The sequence below is a fragment of the Mobula hypostoma genome, chromosome 25, assembly GCF_963921235.1.
Source record: "Mobula hypostoma chromosome 25, sMobHyp1.1, whole genome shotgun sequence".
Lineage (NCBI taxonomy): Eukaryota > Metazoa > Chordata > Chondrichthyes > Myliobatiformes > Myliobatidae > Mobula > Mobula hypostoma.
The window spans coordinates 43,447,434-43,472,977 of NC_086121.1; the positions used below are offsets into that span (position 1 = coordinate 43,447,434).

Consider the following 25,544-nt stretch of genomic DNA (forward strand, 5'->3'; position numbering starts at 1 on the left):
CTCCAAGGAATAAAGTCCAAGAGCGGACAAACATTCCTCATATGTTAACCCTCTCATTCCCGGAATCATTCTAGTGAATCTTCTCTGTACCCTCTCCAACGTCAGCACATCCTTTCTTAAATAAGGAGACCAAAACTGCCCACAGTACTCCAAGTGAGGTCTCACCAGCGCCTTATAGAGCCTCAACATTACATCCTTGCTCCTATACTCTATTCCTCTAGAAATGAATGCCAACATTGCATTCACCTTCTTCACTACCGACTCAACCTGGAGGTTAACTTTAAGGGAATCCTGTACGAGGACTCCCAAGTCCCGTTGCCTCTCAGAACTTTGAATTCATTCCCCATTTAAATAATAGTCTGCCCGTTTATTTTTTCTGCCAAAGTGCATAACCATATTCCAACATTGTACTTCATTTGCCACTTCTCTGCCCATTCTTCCAATCTATCCAAGTCTCTCTGCAGACTCTCCGTTTCCTCAGCACTACCAGCCCCTCCACCTGTCTTCGTATCGTCAGCAAACTTAGCCACAAAGCCATCTATTCCATAATCCAAATCGTTGATGTACAATGTAAAAAGAAGCGGCCCTAACACTGATCCCTGTGGAACACCACTGGTAACCGGCAGCCAACCAGAATTGGATCCCTTTATTCTCACTCTCTGTTTCCTGCCAATCAGCCAACGCTCTATCCACGTATGTAACTTTCCTGTAATTCCATGGGCTCGTATCTTGTTAAGCAGCCTCATGTGTGGCACCTTGTCAAAGGCCTTCTGAAAATCCAAATATACAACATCCACTGCATCTCCCTTGTCTAGCCTACTGGTAATTTCCTCAAAAAATTGTAATAGGTTTGTCAGGCAGGATTTTCCTTTAAGGAATCCATGCTGAGTTCTGCCTATCTTGTCATATGCCTCCAGGTACTCTGTAACCTCATCCTTGACAATCAACTCCAACAACTTCCCAACCACCGATGTCAAGCTAACAGGTCTATAATTTCTTTTTTGCTTCCTTGCCCCCTTCTTAAATAGTGGAGTGACATTTGCAATCTTCCAGTACTCCGGAACCATGCCAGAATCTATCGACTTTTGAAAGGTCATCGCTAATGCCTCCGCAATCTCCACTGCTACTTCCTTCAGAACACGAGGGTACATTCCATCTGGTCCAGGAGATATATCTACCTTTAGCCTATTCAGCTTCCTGAGTACTTTCTCTGTCGTAATTGTGACTGCGCACACTTCTCTTCCCTGCCACCCTTGAGTGTCCGATATACTGCTGTCTTCCTCAATGAAGACTGATGCAAAATACTTGTTCAGTTCCTCTGCCATCTCATCTCCCATTACAATTTCTCCAGCATCATTTTCTCTCAGTCCTGTATCCACTCTCACCTGTCTTTTACTCTTTATATACTTGAAAAAGCTTTTAGTATCCTTATCGATATTATTTGCTAGCTTCTTTTCATAGTTAATCTTTCCTCTCTTAATGACCTTCTTGGTTTCCTTTTGTAAGGTTTTAAAGACTTCCCAATCCTCTGTCTTCCCACTAATTTTTGCTTCCTTGTATGCCCTCTCCTTAGCTTTAACTTTGGCTTCGACTTCTCTTGTCAACCATGGTTGCATCCTTTTTCCACTCGAAAATTTCTTCTTTTTTGGAATATACCTGTCTTGCACATTCCTCATTTCTCGCATAAACTCCAGACACTGCTGCTCTGCCGTCTTTCCCGCCAGTGTCTCTTTCCAGTCAACTTTGGCCAGTTCCTCTCTCATGCCACTGTAGTTTCCTTTACTCCACTGAAACACCGACACATCGGATTTCGGCTTCTCTTTTTCTAATTTCACAGCGAACTCAATCATGTTATGATCACTGCCTCCTAAGGGTTCCTTCACCTCAATCTCTCCAATCACCTCCAGTTCATTATACAATACCCAATCCAGTACAGCCGATCCCCTAGTGGGCTCAACAACAAGGTGTTCTAAAAAGCCATCTCGCAGACATTCTACAAATTCTCTCTCTTGAGATCCAGTGCCGACCGGATTTTTCCAATCTACTCGCATGTTAAAATCCCCCACAATTATCATAACACTGCCCTTCTGACAAGCCTTTTCTATTTCCAGTTCTAATTTGTAGTCCACATCCCTGCAACTGTTTGGAGGCCTATAAATAACTGCCATCAGGGTCCTTTTACCCCTGCTATTCCTTAGCTCAACCCATAAAGATTCTGCACCTTCCGATCCTATATCACCTCTTTCTAATAATTTAATATCATTTCTTACCAATAAAGCCACGCCTCCCCCTCTGCCTACCTTCCTATCCTTCCGATACACCGTGTATCCTTGGACATTCAGCTCCCAGAGACATGCATCCTTTAGCCAGGTCTCAGTGATGGCCACAATATCATACCTGCCAATCTGTAGCTGTACAACAAGATCATCCACCTTATTCCTTATGCTGCGTGCATTTAAGTACAACACCTTAAAACCAGTATTTGATACTTTTTGCTTTGATTTCACTGCAATTTTATTGCACTGCAACTCATCCCAATGGCTACACATTTGCCCCATCACCTGCCTGTCTTTCCTGACATCTTTACTGCTCACTATCTTACATTTATTTCTGTTCTCCCCTTCCTCCGCTCTATCATTCCGGTTCCCATCCCCCTGCCAAATTATATACCTCTATCAAATCTCCCCTCATCCTTCTACGCTCCAGGGAATGAAGTCCTAACCTATTCAACCTTTCTCTGTAACTGAGTTTCTCAACTCCCGGCAACATCCTTGTAGACCTTCTCTGCACTCTTTCAACCTTATTTATATCCTTCCTGTAATTTGGTGACCAAAACTGAACACAATACTCCAGATTCGGCCTCATCAATGCCTCATACAACCTCATCATAACATTCCAGCTCTTATACTCAATACTTTGATTAATAAAGGTCAATGTACCAAAAGTTCCCTTTACGACCCTATCTACCTGTGACGCCACTTTTAGGGAATTTTGTATCTGTATTCCCAGATCCCTCTGTTCCACTGCACTCCTCAGTGCCTTACCATTAACCCTGTATGTTCTACGTTGGTTTGTCCTTCCAACGTGCAATACCTCACACTTGTCAGTATTAAACTTCATCTGCCATTTTTCAGCCCATTTTTCCAGCTGGTCCAAGTCCCTCTGCAGGCTCTGAAAACCTTCCTCACTGTCTACTACACCTCCAATCTTTGTATCATCAGCAAACTTGCTGATCCAATTTACCACATTATCATCCAGATCATTGATATAGATGACAAATAACAATGGACCCAGCACTGATCCCTGTGGCACACCACTAGTCACAGGCCTCCACTCAGAGAAGCAATTCTCTACCACCACTCTCTGGCTTCTTCCATCGAGCCAATGTCTAATCTAATTTACCACCTCTCCATGTATACCTAACGACTGAATTTTCCTAACTAACCTCCCATGCGGGACCTTGTCAAAGGCCTTACTGAAGTCCATGTAGACAATATCCACTGCCTTCCCTTCATCCACTTTCCTGCTAACCTCCTCGAAAAACTCCAATAGATTGGTCAAACATGACCTGCCACGCACAAAGCCATGTTGACTCTCCCTAATAAGTCCCTGTCTATCCAAATGCTTGTAGATTCTGTCTCTTAGTACTCTCTCCTATAACTTACCTACTACCGACGTTAAACTTACCGGCCTATAATTTCCCGGATTACTTTTCGATCCTTTTTTAAACAACGGAACAACATGAGCCACTCTCCAATCCTCCGGCACCTCACCTGTAGACAGCGACATTTAAAATATTTCAGCCAGGGTCCCTACAATTTCAACACTAGTCTCCTTCAAGGTCCGAGGGAACACCCTGTCAGGTCCCGGGGATTTATCCACTTTAATTTTCCTCAAGACAGCAAGGACCTCCTCCTTTTCGATCTGTACAGTTTCCATGATCTCACTACTTGTTTCCCTTAATTCCATAGACTTCATGCCAGTTTCCTTAGTAAATACAAACGCAAAAACCCTATTTAAGATCTCCCCCATTTCCTTTGGTTCCGCACATAGCCAACCACTCTGATCTTCAAGAGGACCAATTTTATCCCTTACAATCCTTTTGCTCTTCATATACCTGTAAAAGCTCTTTGGATTATCCTTCACTTTGACTGCCAAGGCAACCTCATGTCTTCTTTTAGCCCTCCTGATTTCTTTCTTAAGTATTTTCTTGCACTTCTTATACTCCTCAAGCACCTGATTTACTCCCTGTTTCCTATACATTTCATACAACTCCCTCTTCTTCTTTGTCAGAGTTGCAATATCCCTTGAGAACCAAGGTTCCTTATTCCTATTCAATTTGCCTTTAATCCTGACAGGAACATACAAACTCTGCACTCTCAAAATTTCCCCTTTGAAGGCTTCCCACCTACCAATCACAGCTTTGCCAGAGAACAACCTGTCCCAATCCACGCTTTTTAGATCCTTTCTCATTTCTTCAAATTTGGCCTTCTTCCAGTTCAGAACCTCAACCCTAGGACCAGATCTATCCTTGTCCATGATCAAATTGAAACTAATGGTGTTATGATCACTGGAACCAAAGTGCTCCCCTACACAGACTTCTGTCACTTGCCTAATTCGTTTCCTAACAGGAGGTCCAATATTGCATCCCCTCTAGTTGGTCCCTCTATATATTGATTTAGAAAACTTTCCTGAACACATTTTACAAACTCTAAACCATCTAGACCCCTAACAGTATGGGAGTCCCAATCAATGAATGGAAAATTAAAATCCCCTACCACCACAACTTTATGTTTCCTGCAGTTGCCTGCTATCTCTCTGCAGATTTGCTCTTCCAAGTCTCGTTGACTATTGGGTGGTCTGTAATACAATCCCACTAATGTGGCCATATCTTTCCTGTTTCTCAGCTCCACCTATAAGGACTCAGTAGACAAGCCCTCTAATCTGTCCTGCCTGAGCACTGCTGTAATATTTTCCCTAACAAGCAATGCTACTCCCCCACCTTTCATTCCTCTGCCTCGATCACATCTGAAACATCGGAACCCTGGAATATTAAGCTGCCAGTCCTGCCCCTCCTGTAGCCAAGTTTCACTAATTGCTATATCATAATTCCACGTGTCAATCCACGCCCTCAACTCATCCGCCTTCCCCGCAATATTCCTAGCATTGAAATATATACACCTCAGAAGATTTTTACCACCACTCACAACCTTTCTATCAGTAGATAAGCTGTCTCCAGAGACAGAGACAGAACGATTAAGAAAGGGGAGGGAGGTACCTCATTCGTTTCTACCTGCCTATTCCTGCTATGCATTTTTTTTTCTCAGCCAGGTTCCCTAAACCTGTTATCTTTACCTTTTATTCTGTGAGGCACATACAAGTTTTGTCCTCTGAAAATTTCACTTCTGAAGGCTTCCCACTTACCAAGTGGTACACCTTTGCCAAACAGCATGTCCCAATCCACATTTGCCAAATCCTTCCTGATACCATCAAAGTTGCCCTTTCTCCAATTTAGAATCTCAACACATCAACCAGACCTATCTTTTTCTATATTTACTTTGAAACTAATGGCACTATGCTCACTAGGTACAAAGTACTCACCTACACAAACTTGTCACCTGCTCTGTCTCATTCTCTAATAACAGATCAAGTATTCCACACTCTCTCATTGGAACTTCTATTATTGATTAAGGAAACTTTCCAGAACACATTCGACAAACTATCCCATCTTGTCCTTTTACAGTACAGGAGTCGCAGTCAATATGTGGAAAGTTAAAATCACCTGCCCATAACAACATTATGTTTCTTGCAACAGTCTAGCAACCTCTCTACAAATTTGTTCCTCTAAACCCCGTGGACTGTTGGTGGTCTATAATATAGCCCCATTAACATGGTCATACCTTTCTTATTCCTCAGTTCCACCAGTATGTCCTGACCGAACACTCCTCTGACATATTCCCTCACTAGTAACGTCACCCCTCCCCTCTTAATCCCTCCTGCTCTATCATGTCTAAAACAATGAAAATCTGAAATACCGATCTGCTAGTCTTGCCCTCCTGCAACCAAGTCTCACTAATGGCTACAGTATCATAATTCCATGTGTTGATCCATGCCCTGTGCTCAATCTCTCAATCTGCTTTCCCACAACACCTATTGCATTGAAATATATGCTGTTCAGAACATTAGTCCCAGTATGCTCAACCCTTTGATTCCTGACTCTGTCTGAGGTCTTAACAACATCTCCACTATCTCGCTATCTGTTTTCGCACTCTGATTTCCATTCCAGTGCAACTCTATGTTAATCCCTTTTGGGGTGTATGGGGCGCCAGGGAGGGGTAGCAGCTCTGGTGAGGGAACATGTTGCTTCCTTCTCAGGGCGGTTTGTCCCCTTTGGTCCCCACCTGGAAAGGTCCAACGGTCAAGAAGGCGGTCTCTGCAAACGTCGCGGAACGTATAGAGCAGGACAAGACACAGAAGACGTCCTGGTCATCCACTGCGCCTAGTCCCATCTCCAGCCGTCAAGACTCTGTCTTGCCACTGGATCCAGATGGGAATTCGGAAGAGAGAGTGACGCTGAGCAACTCTTCCTCACTTAAATCCAAATCAAGCACTAGTCTCCACACCATCATAAGCCAGCTGGTGGCACAGTGACATCAGCGCCGGACTCCGGGAGTGAAGGTTCCCGAGTTCGAATCTAGTCGAGCTGCTCCCGGGCACGCTTTCCATCTGTGCCAGGTTCAGTGTCGAGCTAGCAACTCGACCTCGTAAAAAGTACTAATGGTGTTGAGGTCTTCATCAATGACGATGGACGAACCTATATTAATCCACCCCTCCCCCGACCAGCTCTAGCAAATCTTCCCGATGGGATACAGGTCCCCCTCAGGTTCAGGCGTAAAAGACCCAAAAAGTGACAATTCACTGTTCATACAAAAAAACTGAGACAAAATAGTGCCTAAACATTGAAAATGAAAAGTTAAAATAGCTAAATATTGTCTCATTTAGCTGCCTTGCTTGCTGGAAGGGACTGAGGACTCCAGTATATTGGATCACTGCTCCTTTTTTTTAATCTGATAAAATATCATCTTGACAGTCACCTTATATTAAACTCTGCTCCTGACACCCAATCACAATTCAAAGTATGACTTTGCCTGAAGAAATATTGTACAATTGTCTAAGAATCAATGATCCAATTGCACTAAGTAATCATTTTCTAACAGGTGAGCAATTTCAAAGTCCTAGAAGGGAACAGAGGCAGATTCTCTGTGCCGCCAAGTTGGCATCCATATGAAGCACCTTATCAACTAGCTTACCAACCCAAGTGGTCATAAAGAGAGTGTGTAAACCACACATGGATAGCAGTAGAGGTCAGGACTGAACCGAGACATCTGAATTGTGCTATCCTTAATCTTTTCTTAAATGCTATATAAAAATTCAAAAGTTCAAAGGTTCATTTATTATCAAAGCATGTATCCATATACAACTCTGAAATTTGTCTTCTCCAGATAGCCACGAACCAAGGAAGAACATGAAAGTCGTTCAGAGAGAAACATCAAACCCACCCACCCCCACACAAAAAAAATAACAAAACACAACAGAACATCAATCCCCAAACAGCCTCCCCTTGCACAATAAAGTAGAAAAGGAACGGGTGATAAAAAAAAACACAGAATATAAAAACCACAAGTAAAAACGCAGACATGATACCATTCTACAATACCAGCAACATTCATCGAAAGAGAGAGACACCACGAGGCAGAGGCCTACTCGCCTGCCACAGGAGCCATACAATGATACGCTGCTCACAGATTCTCCAGTAGTGATCAAAAGCAAGGACATTAGCACTGAAGCTTTCACTCGCATTCTGCATTTGCCTCGATATCAAGAGAAGGGGAGGAGAAGATGGCGGCGCGATGCAGCGCGCACAGCCGCTCCGAAATGATATCGTATTTGTTAAGTAAGGGCCGTGCACAATCCTGATTTGATGGAGACAGACGTGAGAAGCACAGAGGACCATCTGGAGAAACTTCTGAAATGCCTGCTTCGCTGCCACTGCTACTGTGCGATCGAGAATCTCCGGAGGGGAAGGCCCCAAATCCTTGGCTTTGCCTATTGCCTGTTGCCGGGGCTAGGGTCGAAGCGCTCGGCAGAGATGGTGCTCGGTGCTCAGTGCCAGAGGGCTGGTCGAAGGCTCGAAGTTTTCGGACGGACTCAAGAGTCGGACTGTGGTCGGGTGCTTCCAGGTGCTGCATTGGCAAGTTTGCGGCGCTGGAGGTTCATGGCAGGAAGAGTTTTTTTCCTTCCTTCTACTGTCTGCGTGAAATGATGGGACTTTCGAGAGACCTTGAGACTTTTTTTTTTACTGTGCCCATGGTCTGTTCTTTATCAAATTACTGTATTGCTTTGCACTGTTGTAACTATATGTTATAATTATGTGGCTTTTGTCAGTTTTTCAGTCTTGATTTGTCTTGTGTTTCTGTGATATCATTCTGGAGGAACATCGTATCATTTCTTAATGCATGCATTACTAAATGACAATAAAAGAGGACTGCGTGTCATAATCTAATCTAATATCTCAACCTTCCTCGACTCTACAACTGGTGATTAATGGACGCTTTAACCAGCGTAATGGAGTCGAATGATGACTCATGCTCCATCTTGAAGCTTCCTCGCATTGAGGCAATCCGAGTACATGCTTGCTACCAGGAATCTTCTTGGAAACAGCAAAACACTGGATCTCTGAACTGTAAATCACAGGCTCTCCAGTTCCAGAAACACATTTAAGATGGAAAAGAAAATACAGATGTAAAAGTAGGAAAAAGAACTTCTTCAAGAGCTATCTGGAAGAAGTCAACAGTGTGAGTGTTGCACGCTGGTGCCATCTTGACCAGAAGATTGTCTGGGATACTAAATTTACACATTTTCTGAACAGGATCCTTCAAAGCAAATTACCAGCTTTTAACGGTTAAGCAAAGTGTATTGTTTAAGGAATCTACAGGTAAGAGGCCTGAAAAATAAAGTCAGGTCTTTCAACAGTGATAGTATAGAAAACAATTGTACACTCAAATGAAAGCAGAAAGTTGGACCCTCTTGCACAAATATAAATTAATGCTAAGCGAATAAATTACATTTTTCCTAACGAAATTGATGATGAAAAGATGAAATAAGATCCAAGTGGTAAATACAACTGAAGAATTGATCAACAGTATTTAACTCACACAAGTTATTGGGTGAAATTGTGCTGGCAGAGTTTAGAATTGCCAACATTTACCCATGGCAGGTAAATAAATCCCAGATTGATAAGGTCTTGCCACAAATCCAAGATGAGCTGAGCAATAACAATCTATACAGGGAGTTTACCAGAAAAGTCAAAATGCTCCAGAATAACCCTTAATGAGGATTTTCTACCTGAGTATTAGAAGGTAAAGGAGACATTTAAAAAACAGCGTTCAACTTTTACAGGAAAGAAGCACTACCCTCCTGGCAAAAGACTTTGGGGTAGAGTACATCAGCTGAAGCGTGAGCCCAACGTATGCAGACTAAGTGGGTAGGAAAGGGAGCAGCCACAGTTGGAGAACCAACATTAGGTCTGTTCACCCAAGTATAACTGTATCGCAAAACTAAAAGAGTATCTGGCAATACATCAAGAATGCAAAGCATTTCAGACATAGATTATATTTAAACATAGAAAAAAATAATTTCATACCTGTTTATCACCATCAGGTATATCCTCACAAATAGACAAGGTGTTGCACAAGGTTTGCAGCTCAGTCACTGCATCAACAATGTTCTCTTGATAGCGTTTGAGCAAGCCAAATGCAAAATCTTCCAGATTCTTCACTTCTGAGTGTTTAAATAAGGTGAACAATCAAAAACATTCTTCACTTCTTTTACCAATAACCCATTTAACAATTATTTAAGCAGGGCTAAAATAGCAACCTTCATTGATAGCTTAAAGGTTTCAGAAAAAATATCACATGGTGTCTCATAGAAAGTGAAGGAAATTTCTAGCCACACCTGGAAAGCACATAGAAGGGAGACTGAACATCTAACTGAGTAGTGCCACAACTGCAGTCTCTTACTCAATGTCAGCAAGGCCAAAGAGCTGCTTATTGACTTCATGAGGAGAAAACCAGAGATCCACAAGTCAGACCTCTTCAAAAGATTAGAGGCAGAGAAGGTCAGCAACCTTAAATTCCTCTGTTATCATTTCGGAGGACCTGTCCTGGGCCCAGCATGCAAATACAATTCCCTGGGACAGCTAAACCTTTGACAAACTTCCATAGATGTGTGATAAAGTATATTGTCTAGCTGCATCACAGCCTAGTATGAAAACACCAATAGTGGCATCCGCGCCGGACTCTGAGGTGAGTGGTCCTGGGTGACTCCTTGCATGCTTTCCATCCGTGTTGGATTGAGTGTCAAGTTGGTAACTCAAACTTGTAACAAACACACAAACTTTAAAGAAACAGCAAGGTTGCCACCTGATTCTCCACAAGACTCGGAAAGGAAGAACAATGCCCCTGAATGAAAAATGCTACAAAAAGTAGTGGATATGGTCAAGTCCATCACATGTAAGGCCCTCACTGCAATTAAGCACATCAATACGGAGCACTGTCACAGGAAAGCAGTATCATCAGGGACCCCCACAACCCAGGTCATGCGCTCTTCTTGCTGCTGCCATCAGGAAGGTGGTACGGGAAACTCAGGACTCACAGTTATTACCCCTCAACCCTCAGGCTGCTGAAAAAAGAGGATCTTTTCTCAACTTCTCTTTCTCATCATTGAAATACTCCCACAACCAATGGACTGACTTTCAAGGACTCTCTATCTCATGACTTGGTATTTATTGCTTATTTATTGTTACTTCTTTTTTGGTATTTGCAGAGTTTGCTGTCCTTTGCACACTGGTTGAATGCCCACATTTGTGCAGTCTTTCATTGATTTGATTATGTTTATCATTCGATTATAGATTTATTGAGTATGCCTGCAAGAAAATGAATCTCAGGTTTGCCTATGATGACAATTATGTAATTTGGTAATAAATTAATTTTGAATGGCACTGAAAAATAATCAAATTTTTTAATATACAAGAGGATTTTAAGAGTCCAAATGAAAAAGAGATAGCAACATGTTATACTTGATGCTTAGAATATCCTAAAGGTTTACAAGTACTATCAAAGACAGAGTACCTAAACCAAGGAGATACTAAGGCAAATAACAAAAAATCTAATCAAAACCAAGATTTAAGGAGTATTTTGATAGAGCATATGAATTATCGAGTTGTAGAAAGGTTTAAAGGTCAGAAAAGGGGAGACAGGAAATCTCAGAGACATTGTCTGGTGGAGACTTCAGCAGCAGGGAGCAGAGAGACCCAGAAAATACTTTTTTCCAGAATGGGTCAATTAACAATTTAAATTAGAATACAGGAGACTTCTCTGTGCAAAATTCAAATATAGCAGTTTATAATGCATTAACAAAGATTTAGATATATAGGTGGCAATTTATGGAGTAATTTAGAAATAATTATCAATTGAATTCAGAATTTGATGAAAAATATGTTGTAGTGACACAAACACAAGAAAATCTGTAGGTCCTGGAAATCCAAAGCGAAACATACAAAACGGTGGAGGAACTCAGCAGGTCAGGCACCATCAATGAAAACGAATGAACAGGCAACGTTTCGGGCCGAGAACCTTCATAAAAGGTGTAAAGGTAGTAAGGTAGAAGGGCTGAAGTGTGTGTACCTCAATGCAAGAAGCATCAGGAACAAAGGTGATGAACTGAGAGCTTGGATACATACATGGAATTATGATGTAGTGGTCATTATAGAGACTTGGCTGGCACCAGGGCAGGAATGGATTCTCAACATTCTTGGATTTCAGTGCTTTAAAAGGGATAGAGAGGGTGTAAAAAGGGGAAGAGGTGTGGCATTACTGGTCAGGGATACTATTACAGCTACAGAAAGGGTGGGTAATGTAGCAGGATCCTCTTTTGAGTCAGTATGGGTGGAAGTCAGGAACAGGAAGGGAGCAGTTACTCTATTGGGAGTATTCTATAGGCCCCCTGGGTAGTAGCAGAGAGACAGAGAAGCAGATTGGGAGGCAGATTTTGGAAAGGTGCAAAAATAACAGGGTTGTTATCATGCTTGATTTTAACTTCCCTAATATTGATTGGCACCTGATTAGTTCCAAGGGTTTAGATGGGGCAGAGTTTGTTAGGTGTGTCTAGGGCGGATTCCTGTCACAGTATGTGGACAGGCCGACTAGGGGGAATGCCATACTAGATCTAGTACTAGGTAATGAACCGGGTCAGGTCACAGATCTCTCAGTGGGTGAGCATCTGGGGGACAGTAACCACCGCTCCCTGGCCTTTAGCATTATCATGGAAAAGGATAGAATCAGAAAGGATAGGAACATTTTTAATTGGGAAACGGCAAATTATGAGGCTACAAGTCTAGAACTTGCAGGTGCGAACTGGGATGATGTTTTTGCAGGGAAGTGTACTATGGACATGTGGTCGATGTTTACAGACCTCTTGCAGGATGTTAGGGATAAATTTGTCCCGGTGAGGAAGGTAAAGAATGTTAGGGTGAAGGAACCATGGGTGACATGTTAGGTGGAAAATCTAGTCAGGTGGAAGAAGGCAGCATACATGAAGTTTAGGAAACAAGGATCAGATGGGTCTATTGAGGAATAGAAAGGAAGGACATTAGCCGGGAGCATGTGGAATCGATATGGGTAGGGCTGCATAAAACTAAGGGGCAGAAAACGCTGGTGGGAGTTGTGTACAGGCCACCTAACAGTAGTAGTGAGGTTGGGGATGGCATTAAACAGGAAATTAGAAATGCGTGCAATAAAGGAACAGCAGTTATAATGGGTGACTTCAATCTACATATAGGTGGGCGAACCAAATTGGTAAGGGTGCTGAGGATGAGGATTTCTTGGAATGCATGCGGGATAGTTTTCTGAACCAACATGTGGAGGAACCAACTAGAGAGCAGGCCATTCTGGATTGGTATTGAGCAATGAGAAAGGGTTAGTTAGCAATCTTGTCGTGCGAGGCCCCTTGGGTAAGAGTGACCATAATATGGTGGAATTCTTCATTAAGATGGAGAGTGACATAGTTAATTCAGAAACAAAGGTTCTGAACTTAAAGAAGGGTAACTTTGAAAGTATGAGACGTGAATTAGCTCAGATAGACTGGCAAATGATACTTAAAGGGTTGACGGTGGATATGCAATGGCAAGCATTTAAAGATCACATGGATGAACCACAACAATTGTTCATCCCAGTTTGGCAAAAGAATAAACCAGGGAATGTAGTACACCCGCGGCTGACAAGGGAAGTTAGGGGTAGTATCAATTCCAAAGAAGAAACATACAAATTAGCCAGAAAAAGCAGCACACCTGAGCACTGGGAGAAATTCAGAGTCCAGCAGAGGAGGACAAAGGGCTTAATTAGGAAAGAGAAAAAAGATTATGAGGGAAAGCTGGCAGGGAACATAAAAACTGACTGCAAAATCTTTTACAGATATGTGGAAAAAAAAATTGGTTAAGACAAATGTAGGTCCCTTACAGTCAGAAACAGGTGAATTGAACATGGGGAACAAGGACATGGCAGACCAATTGAATAACTATTTGGTTCTGTCTTCACTCAGGAGGACATAAATAATCTTCCGGAAATAGTAGGGGACCGAGGGTCTAGTGAGATGGAGGAACTGAGGGAAATACATGTTAGTAGGGAAGTGGTGTTAGGTAAATTCAAAGGATTGAAGGCAGATAAATTCCCAGGGCCAGATGGTCTGCATCCCAGAGTGCTTAAGGAAGTAGCCCAAGAAATAGTGGATGCATTAGTGATAATTTTTCAAAACTCTTTAGATTCTGGGCTAGTTCCTGCGGATTGGAGGGTGGCTCATGTAACCCCGCTTTTTAAAAAAGGAGGGAGATAGAAACCGGGGAATTATAGAGCAGTAAGCCTGACACCGGTGGTGGGGAAAATGCTAGAGTCAGTGATGTGATAACAGCACATTTGGAAAGCGGTGAAATCATTGGACAAAGTCAGCATGGATTTGTGAAAGGAAAATCATGTCTGACAAATCTCATAGAATTTTTTGAGGATGTAACTAGTAGAGTGGAGAACCAGTGGATATGGTATATTTGAATTTTCAAAAGGCTTTTGACAAGGTCCCACACAGGAGATTAGTGTGCAAACTTAAAGCACACGGTATTGGGGGTACGGTATTGATGTGGATAGAGAATTGGTTGGCAGACAGGAAGCAAAGAGTGGGAATAAACGGGACCTTTTCAGAATGGCAGGCAGTGACTAGTGGGGTACCGCAAGGCTCAGTGCTGGGACCCCAGTTGTTTACAATATATATTAATGACTTAGATGAGGGAATTATATGCAGCATCTTCAAGTCTGCGGATGACACGAAGCTGGACGGCAGTGTTAGCTGTGAGGAGGATGCTAAGAGGATGAAGGGTGACTTGGATAGGTTAGGTGAGTGGGAAAATTCATGGCAGATGCAATTTAATGTGGATAAATGTGAGGTTATCCACTTTGGTGGCAAAAACAGGAAAACAGATTATCTGAATGGTGGCCAATTAGGAAAAGGGGAGGTGCAACGAGACCTAGGTGTCATTGTACACCAGTCATTGAAAGTTGGCATGCAGGCGCAGCAGGTGGTGAAAAAGGCGAATGGTTTACTGGCATTCATAGCAAGAGGATTCGAGTACAGGAGCAGGGAGGTACTACTGCAGTTGTACAATGCCTTGGTGAGACCACACCGAGAGTACTGTGTGCAGTTTTGGTCCCCTAATCTGAGGAAAGACATTCTTGCCATAGAGGGTGTACAAAGGAGGTTCACCAGATTGATTCCTGGGATGGCAGGACTTTCATATGATGAAAGACTGGATCGACTAGGCTTATACTCTCTGGAATTTAGAAGATTGAGGGGGGATCTGATTGAAACGTATAAAATTCTAAAGGAATTGGACAGGCTAGATGCAGGAAGATTGTTCCCGACGTTGGGGAAGTCCAGAACGAGGGGTCACAGTTTGAGGATAAAGGGGAAGCCTTTTAGGACCAAGATGAGGAAAATCTTCTTCACACAGAGTGGTGAATCTTTGGAATTCTCTGCCACAGGAAACAGTTGAGGCCAGTTCATTGGCTATATTTAAGGGTGTTAGATAAGGCCCTTGTGGCTAAAGGTGGTATGGAGAGAAGGCAGGTATAGGGTTCTGAGTTGGATGATCAGCCATAAACATAATGAATGGCAATGCAGGTTCAAAGGGCCGAATGGCCTACTCCTGTACCTATTTTCTATGTTTCTATTAATATAGGGAAGCAAGAAAGGAGCTTAAGAAAGGGCTGAGAAGAGCAAGAAGGGGGCATGAGAAGGCCTTGGTGAGTAGGGTAAAGGAAAACCCCAAGGCATTCTTCAATTATGTGAAGTAAAAAGGATGACAGGAGTGAAGGTAGGACCGATTAGAGATAAAAGTGGGAAGATGTGCCTGGAGGCTGTGGAAGTGAGCGAGGTCCTCAATGAATACTTCTCTTCGGTATTCACCAATGAGAGTGAACTTGATGATGGTGAGGACAATATGAGTGAGGTTGATGTTCTGGAGCATGTTGATATTAAGGGAGAGGAGGTGTTGGAGTTGTTAAAATACATTAGGACAGATAAGTCCCTGGGGCCTGACGGAATATTCCCCAAGCTGCTCCACGAGGCGAGGGAAGAGACTGCTGAGCCTCTGGCTAGGATCTTTATGTCCTTGTTGTCCATGGGAATGGTACCGGAGGATTGGAGGGAGGCGAATGTTGTCCCCTTGTTCAAAAAAGCTGGTAGGGATAGTCTGGGTAATTATAGATCAGTGGGCCTTACTGTTGGAAAACTGTTGGAAAAGATCCTTAGAGATAGGATCTATGGGCATTTAGAGAATCATGGTCTGATCAGGGACAGTCAGCATGGCTTTGTGAAGGGTCGATCATGTCTAACCAGCCTGATGGAGTTCCTTGAGGTGGTGACTAGGCATATAGATGAGGGTACTGCAGTGGATGTGATCTATATGGATTTTAGTAAGGCATTGACAAGGTTCCACATGGTAGGCTTATTCAGAAAGTCAGAAGGCATGGGATGCAGGGAAGTTTGGCCAGGTGGATTCAGAATTGGCTTGCCTGCAGAAGGCAGAGGGTGGTGGTGGAGGGGGTACATTCAGATTGGAGGATTGTGACTAGTGGTGTCCCACAAGGATCTGTTCTGGGACCTCTACTTTTCGTGATTTTCATTAACGACCTGGATGTGGGGGAAGAAGGGTGGTTGGCAAGTTTGCAGACGGCACAAAGGTTGGTGGTGTTGTAGATAGAGTAGAGGATTGTCGAAGATTGCAGAAATACATTGATTGGATGCAGAAGTGGCAGATGGAGTTCAACCCGGAGAAGTGTGAGGTGGTACACTTTGGAAGGACAAACTCCAAGGCAGAGTACAAAGTAAATGGCAGGATACTTGGTAGTGTGGAGGAGCAGAGGGATCTGGGGGTACATGTCCATAGATTCCAGAAAGTTGCCTCACAGGTGGATAGGGTAGTTAAGAAAGCTTATGGAGTGTTAGCTTTCTTAAGTCGAGGGATAGAGTTTAAGATTCGCGGTGTAATGATGCAGCTCTATAAAACTCTGGTTAGGTCACACTTGGAGTACTGTGTCCAGTTCTGGTCGCCTCACTATAGGAAGGATGTGGGAGCATTGGAAAGGGTACAGAGAAGATTTACCAGGATGCTGCCTGGTTTAGAGAGTATGCATTATGATCAGAGATTAAGGGAGCTGGGGCTTTACTCTTTGGAGAGAAGGAGGATGAGAGGAGACATGATAGAGGTGTACAAGATAATAAGAGGAATAGATAGAGTGGATAGCCAGCGCCTCTTCCCCAGGGCACCACTGCTCAATACAAGAGGACATGGCTTTAAGGTAAGGGGTGGGAAGTTCAAGGGGGATATTAGAGGAAGGTTTTTTACTCAGAGGGTGGTTGGTGCGTGGAATGCACTGCCTGAGTCAGTGGTGGAGGCAGATACAGTAGTGAAGTTTAAGAGACTACTAGATAGATATATGGAGGAATTTAAGGTGGGGGGTTACATGGAGGCAGGCTTTGAGGGTCGGCGCAACATTGTGGGCCAAAGGGCCTGTACTGTGCTGTTCTATTCTACGTATAAGGACTGGGAAAAAAGATGAGAAGCCAGAGCAAGAAGGTGGGGAGAGGGGTAGTGACATAACATTTCATCTGCAGCACATTTCCTTTGAGTCTTCTTCATTCTTTGTGAAAACCATATACCGTTGACTTGGCTATACATGATTTTCTCTTTTTTGTAGCTGGCTATTTATTTCTAATCCTTCCACAGTAGTCAAGCTTACCAACCTTTGGTGTCTAAGGTTATCTTTGCACTTCTTGCAGAAAACTAAGCTTGTCATCCTTCAATCGTCAAGAACTAATATTAAATCCAGTTGCATCACATTATTAGTGATTTCATTATTTTTTCTTCAATACATCGATTCAGACTTGGTTTTTAGTGCCTTGAGTTATGTGCTCAGTTCTTTAACGGTAATTCCCACCACCCTAATACCTCCATTTGAAAACTGCATGTCTAATAGCTATGCCTCATGTTAGCATGAGAGAATAATTCTGGATTCCTACGCTTCATCCTTAGTTTTTCTGGATATAGATCAACCCTTGCAGGCATGTTTCATAGATCATGTCACCTTTATCTGGTCTTCAGTTTTGGTATCCCCATTCTGCTTTCTGATTTCAGCAACCTTATTCCATAAATATTCAGTCAGTGTGACTGTTTTATACCCAAAGAAATCTCTTCACTTCTTGCTCACTTCAGTTGTTTTCTGTGGATGCTTTACATTCCCAAAAACTTGCTTAAAAGTTTTCCTCCCTAGTTTCAAATGACACATTAAGTTACACCGCGCACCCCACCCCCCAAGTCAACTAGAAATAAACTATCCCAAGGCTTTATTTAAAGAGCAGCAGCTTTTTCCTGGTTCTCCATCCAACATCGAACAATTTAAACGTGCCATTTTTCCTTCAAGCACCCGGTCTGAAGCACAGTTGTTCACTGACAACTGCACAATGCTCAGCACCATTTGCAACTCCTCAGGTAAGAAAGCAATCCACATCCAAATGCAGCAGGACCTGAACAACATCCACACTTGGGCTAATGGTTGCCACATAACAAGTGCCAGGCAATGATGATATCCAACAGGACAAAATTCAGCTGTCACCCCCTGACATACAATGACTTACCATCAATGAATCCACCAGTGCCAATATTTGGGGGGGGTTATAATTGACTAGACAATGAATTAAAGTAGCCATATGCACAATGTGACTATAAGAGCAGGCCAGGAATCCTATGGACAGTAGCTGAGGTCTTCATTCCCTTAAGCAGCCCAGAACAACTCAGGATCGTGATGGAATATTCTCCACTTGCCTGGATGTACGTATCTTCAACACTCCGGAGACTCAACATCATAAAGCATACAGCAGGCCATCCACAATCACTCACTCACTTTACAACTGACATCCAGTAACAGTACTATGCCACCTATAGGATGCAAAGCAGCAACTCACCAAGGCTCTTTAGACAGCATCTTCCAAACCCATTACCTCCACCAGCTTGAAAGACAAGGGCAGCGAAGTCATGAGAATACCACCACCTGGAAGTTGCCCTCCAAGCCACATATCAACCTGACTTAGAAATATATTGCCATTCCTTAAAATCCTAGAACTCCCCTCCTATAGTATTGTGGATGCACCTGTACTTCATGGACTGTAGCAGCTCAAGAGGCAGCTCACCACCATCTTCTCAAGTGCAATCAGGGACGGGCAAGTAAATTCTGACTCAGCCCAAACCCACTGAAAGAATAACAAACTGTTATAATTATGATATCCTCTACTGTCCTTTGCTTATTGTAGAGAATCAGGGTCCTGTACCAGTCCTCACTCTGTGGAGTTATATATGAATCAAGATTTAGTTTAATATCCCCTGTATTGACATGTATTTTATTAATATAATATTTCATCATTAGTAATCGAGTTACTTCATTGACATATTAAATTCCTGTTTTACTTTGTATTTGCATGAAGGACTCTCTCTCTTTCTCTCCAGCACCCTCCCCGCCCCAAGGTGACAGCATGTAACAGAAGAGAAAATAGCTAGTTTCTATCCTGGCTATCTACTTCAGAACTATATTCACTTCCCCATACAAAGCCATGCCCCCTTAATTGCCTTATTTGTTATTTTCCTGTGAACATAATAGCAGTTGTAATTGGATGAGAAATTGGACTCGGTGCTGTTTATTTTAAACTAATGTGCTTCAGCTGTTGATTTAACCAGGAATTAATTATATCTAGAGAAGATAAAAGTAACAGAATTATTTTCTTGTATAAGACACACATTTAGCAACCAGGTACATAAGTAATTAGAAAGACAGATGAGACGTTGGCCTTTACTGAATGGGGAATGGAGTACAAATGGAAGTGTTGCTTTTCTCCAAGGAGCTGTGAAACTTTCCAATTCCATCTGAGATAATTGTGTGGGCTATATTACCAAGGTTGAGATAGACATTAGATTTTACAGAAACCAATGATAATTGGGATAAACCGAGAAAGTAAAAGTACTACCAAGATCAGATCAGCCATGCTGGTGGAGCATGCTCAAAAGGCCGCATGGCCTACATCTGTTCCCATCTCATAAGTGCTTATGTATAAACTCCACCTAGACATTGAAGTTGCACAGTAATAAGAGATGCCTCACGTTGCAGAGCGAAGTGATGATGGCGCTGAACGGCAACTCCTTTGCTTGCATCTTCAGAAACAACTCTACTTCCATCTTCAATATCTCTATTTTTCCTTTCAGGGTCCTTTTAAAGACCCTGACCTAGTGTTACATATGCTGACTATGGCTCTTTGCAGGAATGCGACACGCTGTCAGGGTTTCACAACCAGCCGTTGTTCGGCACGCCAAGGGCTTGGCCTAAGAGTTCAGCTCGACTTTGGAGGCCTAGGATCTTGGGGCTCTGGGACGGGCAGATCGAAGGTCGGTGTCACGGCAGGAGATCCTTGTGTCATCGGGGGAGTCAGACTTTCTGTGCCCAGAGACTCGAGATCTTTGGGCACAAAGCTTGTAAAAAAACAATGTAATGGACCTTTAACATCGTACCCAGAGTTGTTTGTTATGTCTCCCCACTCGCTATGAAGCGGGGACACCTCTTTCTCCTTTATTAGGGTGAGAGAGAGCCTGTGGTATGTCGAATACTGGGGTGAATCGCGAAGTCTTTGGGGTAACAGCAAGTCTGTGTCTTTACTGTTGCTTTACTCACGCTTGAGTGCTCGATGGTGGGTGCTGATGCTTTTTTTGACGGTGGGGGGAAGGGGGACTGTTGCTTGCTGCTGCTTATGCATGGGAGGGAGGGGAGCTGGGGGGACTTTGGGGTTCTAACATTCAATTTTCGCTCATTCTTTGGGGCACTCCTCTGTTTTCGTGGATGGTTGTGAAGAAAAAGCATTTAAGGATGTATGTTGTATACATTTCTCTGACATTAAATGTACGTTTGAAACATTCTGCATAATAATTCCTGTACTAGCATAGATACTGGAAATCTGGAGCAACACACAAAGGAATTAGGAACTCGGTGGATCAGGCAGCATCTGTGGAGGGAAATAAACAGACGTTTTGGGTCAAGAACTTTCATCATGACCAGAAAGAATGAGGATGTAGCCATCATAAAAAGGTGAGAAGGAAAGAGTGAAGCAAGACGTAGCAGGTGATAGGTGGATCCAGATGAAGGAAGGTGATAGGTGCATAAGGAAGAAGGGAGAGTCAAAATAACGTAAGGACATGGGAGGTGACAGATGGAAGGTTTCCTCCCACATTCCGAAGATATACGGTTGGTGGCAGAAGCATGGTGACACTTGCGGGCTGCCCTAATATAATCCTTGCTGATTTGATTTGACGCAGGCAACACATTTCACTGTATGTTTTGATGTGCATGTGACAAACAAAGCCGATCTTTAATCTGATATGATAGGACATCAGACAGGACAGGACAGGACAGTGGACTATGGAATAAGGGAAGGAAGTAGGGAAGGGAACAAGTGGCAGGAACGTGTAGGTGATGGGCAAATAGAGGGTGAAAGAGATGGGGTAATGGAAGCCAGTGGGATCAGGAGAGGGAAAAAAAAGGAGGGGAAGGGTTAGAAGGGAGTGGTTACTGGAAGTTCAGAGTATTTAATGTTCATGCAGTCAGGTTGGAGATTACCAAAGTGAAAAATGGGTGCTGTTCCTCTGATCTACATCTACCCTCAACTCAGCAGTGAAATAGGTCATTGCCAGATACGTTGATCTGGGCCCCAGCTGACGTTGTAGGACCAGGTGTAACATTTCATGTGATTGCAGGGATAAATGCCAGGAGGCGGATCTCTGGGGAGGAACAATGCACAAGGGAGTCAGAAAGACAAAGACAGAGAAGGGGAGGGGGAGGATGGGGGAAAGATGCGGAGAAGGCACAAGGCTGAGAGAGAATGAGATGAATATGAATAAATGAGAAGTTGGATGCATAGGGTGGTATGTTATAGTCCAATAGGTCAATGCCTTGGGGTTTTTGTGTCCCTGACCACTCTCATGGATGTGTTTAAACTACTGTCTCAAGAAACGCTTTAATCTAACAGTCGAATTGAGAACAAGCCTTAGTTACCTAATAAAATCAAAATGCTGGGAATAATCAACAGATCAAGCAGTATCTATTGAGAGAAAGAGAGTGAATATTAAAGGTAAACAACAATTTTTGAAATAAATTAGAATTTAAACATGTTTTAAGATGCAGAAAAGAAGCAAACACAGGAAGTGCAAGCAACACACATCAAAGTTGCTGGTGAACGCAGCAGGCCAAGCAGCATCTATAGGAAGAGGCGCAGTCGACGTTTCAGGCCGAGACCCTTCGTCAGGACTAACTGAAGGAACAGTGAGTAAGGGATTTGAAAGCTGGAGGGGGAGGGGGAGATGCAAAATGATAGGAGAAGACAGGAGGAGGAGGGATAGAGCCGAGAGCTGGACAGGTGATAGGCAAAAGGGGATACGAGAGGATCATGGGACAGGAGGTCCGGGAAGAAAGACGGGGTGGGGGTGACCCAGAGGATGGGCAAGAGGTATATTCAGAGGGACAGAGGGAGAAAAAGGAGAGTGAGAGAAAGAATGTGTGCATAAAAATGAGTAACAGATGGGGTACGAGGGGGAGGTGGGGCATTAGCGGAAGTTAGAGAAGTCAATGTTCATGCCATCAGGTTGGAGGCTACCCAGACGGAATATAAGGTGTTGTTCCTCCAACCTGAGTGTGGCTTCATCTTTACAGTAGAGGAGGCCGTGGATAGACATGTCAGAATGGGAATGGGATGTGGAATTAAAATGTGTGGCCACTGGGAGATCCTGCTTTCTCTGGCGGACAGAGCGTAGATGTTCAGATGTGTAGCGGTCACCTCTTTGCTGAACATCTACGCTCTGTCCGCCAGAGAAAGCAGGATCTCCCAGTGGCCACACATTTTAATTCCACATCCCATTCCCATTCTGACATGTCTATCCACGGCCTCCTCTACTGTAAAGATGAAGCCACACTCAGGTTGGAGGAACAACACCTTATATTCTGTCTGGGTAGCCTCCAACCTGATGGCATGAACATTGACTTCTCTAACTTCCGCTAGGCCCCACCTCCCCCTCGTACCCCATCTGTTACTCATTTTTATGCACACATTCTTTCTCTCACTCTCCTTTTTCTCCCTCTGTCCCTCTGAATATACCTCTTGCCCATCCTCTGGGTCACCCCCCCCCCCGTCTTTCTTCCCGGACCTCCTGTCCCATGATCCTCTCGTATCCCCTTTTGCCTATCACCTGTCCAGCTCTCGGCTCTATCCCTCCTCCTCCTGTCTTCTCCTATCATTTTGCATCTCCCCCTCCCCCTCCAGCTTTCAAATCCCTTACTCACTGTTCCTTCAGTTAGTCCTGACGAAGGGTCTCGGCCTGAAACGTCGACTGCGCCTCTTCCTATAGATGCTGCTTGGCCTGCTGCGTTCACCAGCAACTTTGATGTGTGTTGCTTGAATTTCCAGCATCTGCAGAATTCCTGTTGTTTGCATTTAAAAAAACAGGAAATGCCTGTGATAAGATGGAGACAATCATATGCTATATGACAGAAAGCTCTCATAGCCATTGGCAAATGGGATAGTGCAGATGGCCAAAAAGATCAGCAAGGAACGATATGCAAAGTGCCTGTGATGTACAAAGTGAAAGTAGTGCCTGCAGAGAGAGCACAGATGCCTGTTAACAACAGAAGATCTATCTGGAAGAGATGTGAATAAATAGGTATAACTGAAACTGGAGGAGAAAGAGGGAAAAAATAATAGGACCATGAAGGTGCTGGAAAACAGAAATAAGAGAGAGGATGCTGCAAATACTCCGCAATCAGCAAACATCCATCAAGAGGAAAAAAACAAGCTTTCATCAAAACAGGTCCAATTCTGATACAATCATTCTCTGAAATTGTTGAATCTGAAAGACTGCAATGTGCCTAGCCAGAAGATGGGATGCTGTTCCTCAAACTTGTATTGAGCTTCATCGAAGCATGGCCACAAAACAGAAGGATCAAAGTTGAAGTGGGATGTGATGAAGAGTTGAAATACTGGGCAATTAGAAACTCATGGTCATCCCACCAGGTAACTGCTATTTCACGTGGAAGTGTTTGGGTCCCTGGATAGTGGAAAGGAAAAAGGTAAAAGAGATAGGTGTTGCATATCCTGAGTTTGCATGGCAAAGTGCTGTGAGAAAGGGAGTAAGGAGTAAAAATCAGTGGAATTTGATGAGTGAATCAGAATCAAGGAGGGCACTTGTACCACTAACCTGACTTTGTAGTTATTCCTGGTTCAGATGTGTGAGTCCTCAGTAAAGACTGTAGAACAGGGTAAACCTCTTTCATCTTTCGAAGAAGATTTAGTGTGGTCTCAGCACTCAACTGCCCCTCTTCAATTACTTTCATCAATAGCTTAGCCACGACATCTCTGGCCGTCTCTCCCTGACAACATTCGGCAATCACCTAAATATCAACATGTTAATGATGACTAGATTTCTTTCTGGTGACAAGAAAATACAGTAAAAGGTAAAGGGCAAACAAATAATCTAGAGAAAATACCTTTTTATCCTCTTCACTGAAAACGGTTTCTTCAGCAGATTCAAGACAGGCCAATAAAGGGCTCAAGTCTGTCACACTTTCCAGGACTACTTCTTTGTGTAAGTAAAGGTTGAGCAAAAAATCTTCAGTATCTATACGCCCTAAACAGTGGAACCAGTGAAATTATAAAGAAATTTCATACTAAAATTAGGTAAAGTCAAAATGTATCCCAAGAAAAAATTACTACACATATTAGAATCTTAAATAAAAACAGAAATTAGAGATCCTTAGCAGTTCAGATAGCATCTATGCTATCAGTTCAGAAGCAGAACTGAAAGGAGCTAAAATGTCAACATTGTTTCACCATCCACAAATGGTGTCTGACCTGCTGAGGATCCCCAACGCTTTCTGCTTTTATCACGATTAATGAATGCTTTGGGTACAAGATCAGGCTTTCACAATAATAAGAACAACCATGAATTCCTTTACTCTCTTATTCTGTCATTTCCAAAGTTCAAAGTAAATTCAACATCTGCAGATGCTCTACGACTCAGCAGTGGTCAGCATTTTATTCTATGCTGTAGTCTGATGGGGTAGCAGGATGTGAGCAGATGATGCCAAAAAGATTGATAAGCTCGTCAGGAAGGCTGGTTCTGTCCTGGGGGTGGAACTGGATTCCCCAGTGGTAGTGTCTGAGAGGGGGATACTGCAGAAGCTACGGTGCATTATGCACAATCACTTTCACCCCCTCCATGACATAGTGGACAAACAGAAGAGCACACTTAGTAAAAAACCGATTCCACCAAGGGGCACCACTAAACACCACAGGAGATCCTTTCTTTCTGTGGCTATAAAACTCTACATCTCAACTATATAAGTATATAGTTTCATTGCACATCTGTATTTTGCTTTATTACTTTTAGTGCCCATTGTTTTTTTCTAATACCTCAATTTTTACAGTTTGTATTTTAAAGTATATACTTCTGACTGAACAATCTTGCAATAATAATTTCCTTAGAGATAAGTAAAATTTTATCTTACCTTATTTTATTTTAAAATTTATTATTGAAAGCACACGTTACCATATATAATCCTGAGATTCATTTTCTAACGAGCAACCACGGTAAATACAAGAAACACAATAGAATCAGTGAAAGACTGCATCCAACAGAATGTACAACAACCAATGTGCCTGTGCAAAGACTACAAATTTTGAAAATACAAGAAAAAAATGAATAAATAATCCATAAATATTGAGAACTTGAAAAGTCCTTAAAAGTAAGTCAACATGTTGTGGGAACAGTTCAGTCATGGAGCAAGTGAACTTGAATGAAG

At 42.9% G+C, this 25,544-nt stretch overlaps 1 protein-coding gene across 3 annotated transcripts in view; it reads right to left on the bottom strand.

Annotated features, from left to right (window-relative positions):
• Nucleotides 1-25,544, bottom strand: part of zbtb40 (zinc finger and BTB domain containing 40) — a 113,957-nt gene that overhangs the window by 59,005 nt on the left and 29,408 nt on the right. For all 3 annotated transcript variants that reach the window (XM_063033298.1, XM_063033296.1, XM_063033297.1), the window contains exons 5-7: nt 24,231-24,370; nt 23,942-24,134; nt 9,704-9,840 (exon numbers count right to left, since the gene is read on the bottom strand). In XM_063033298.1, the coding sequence (XP_062889368.1) occupies nt 9,704-9,840; nt 23,942-24,134; nt 24,231-24,370 (470 nt within the window). The remainder of the gene's footprint in view (nt 1-9,703; nt 9,841-23,941; nt 24,135-24,230; nt 24,371-25,544) is intronic.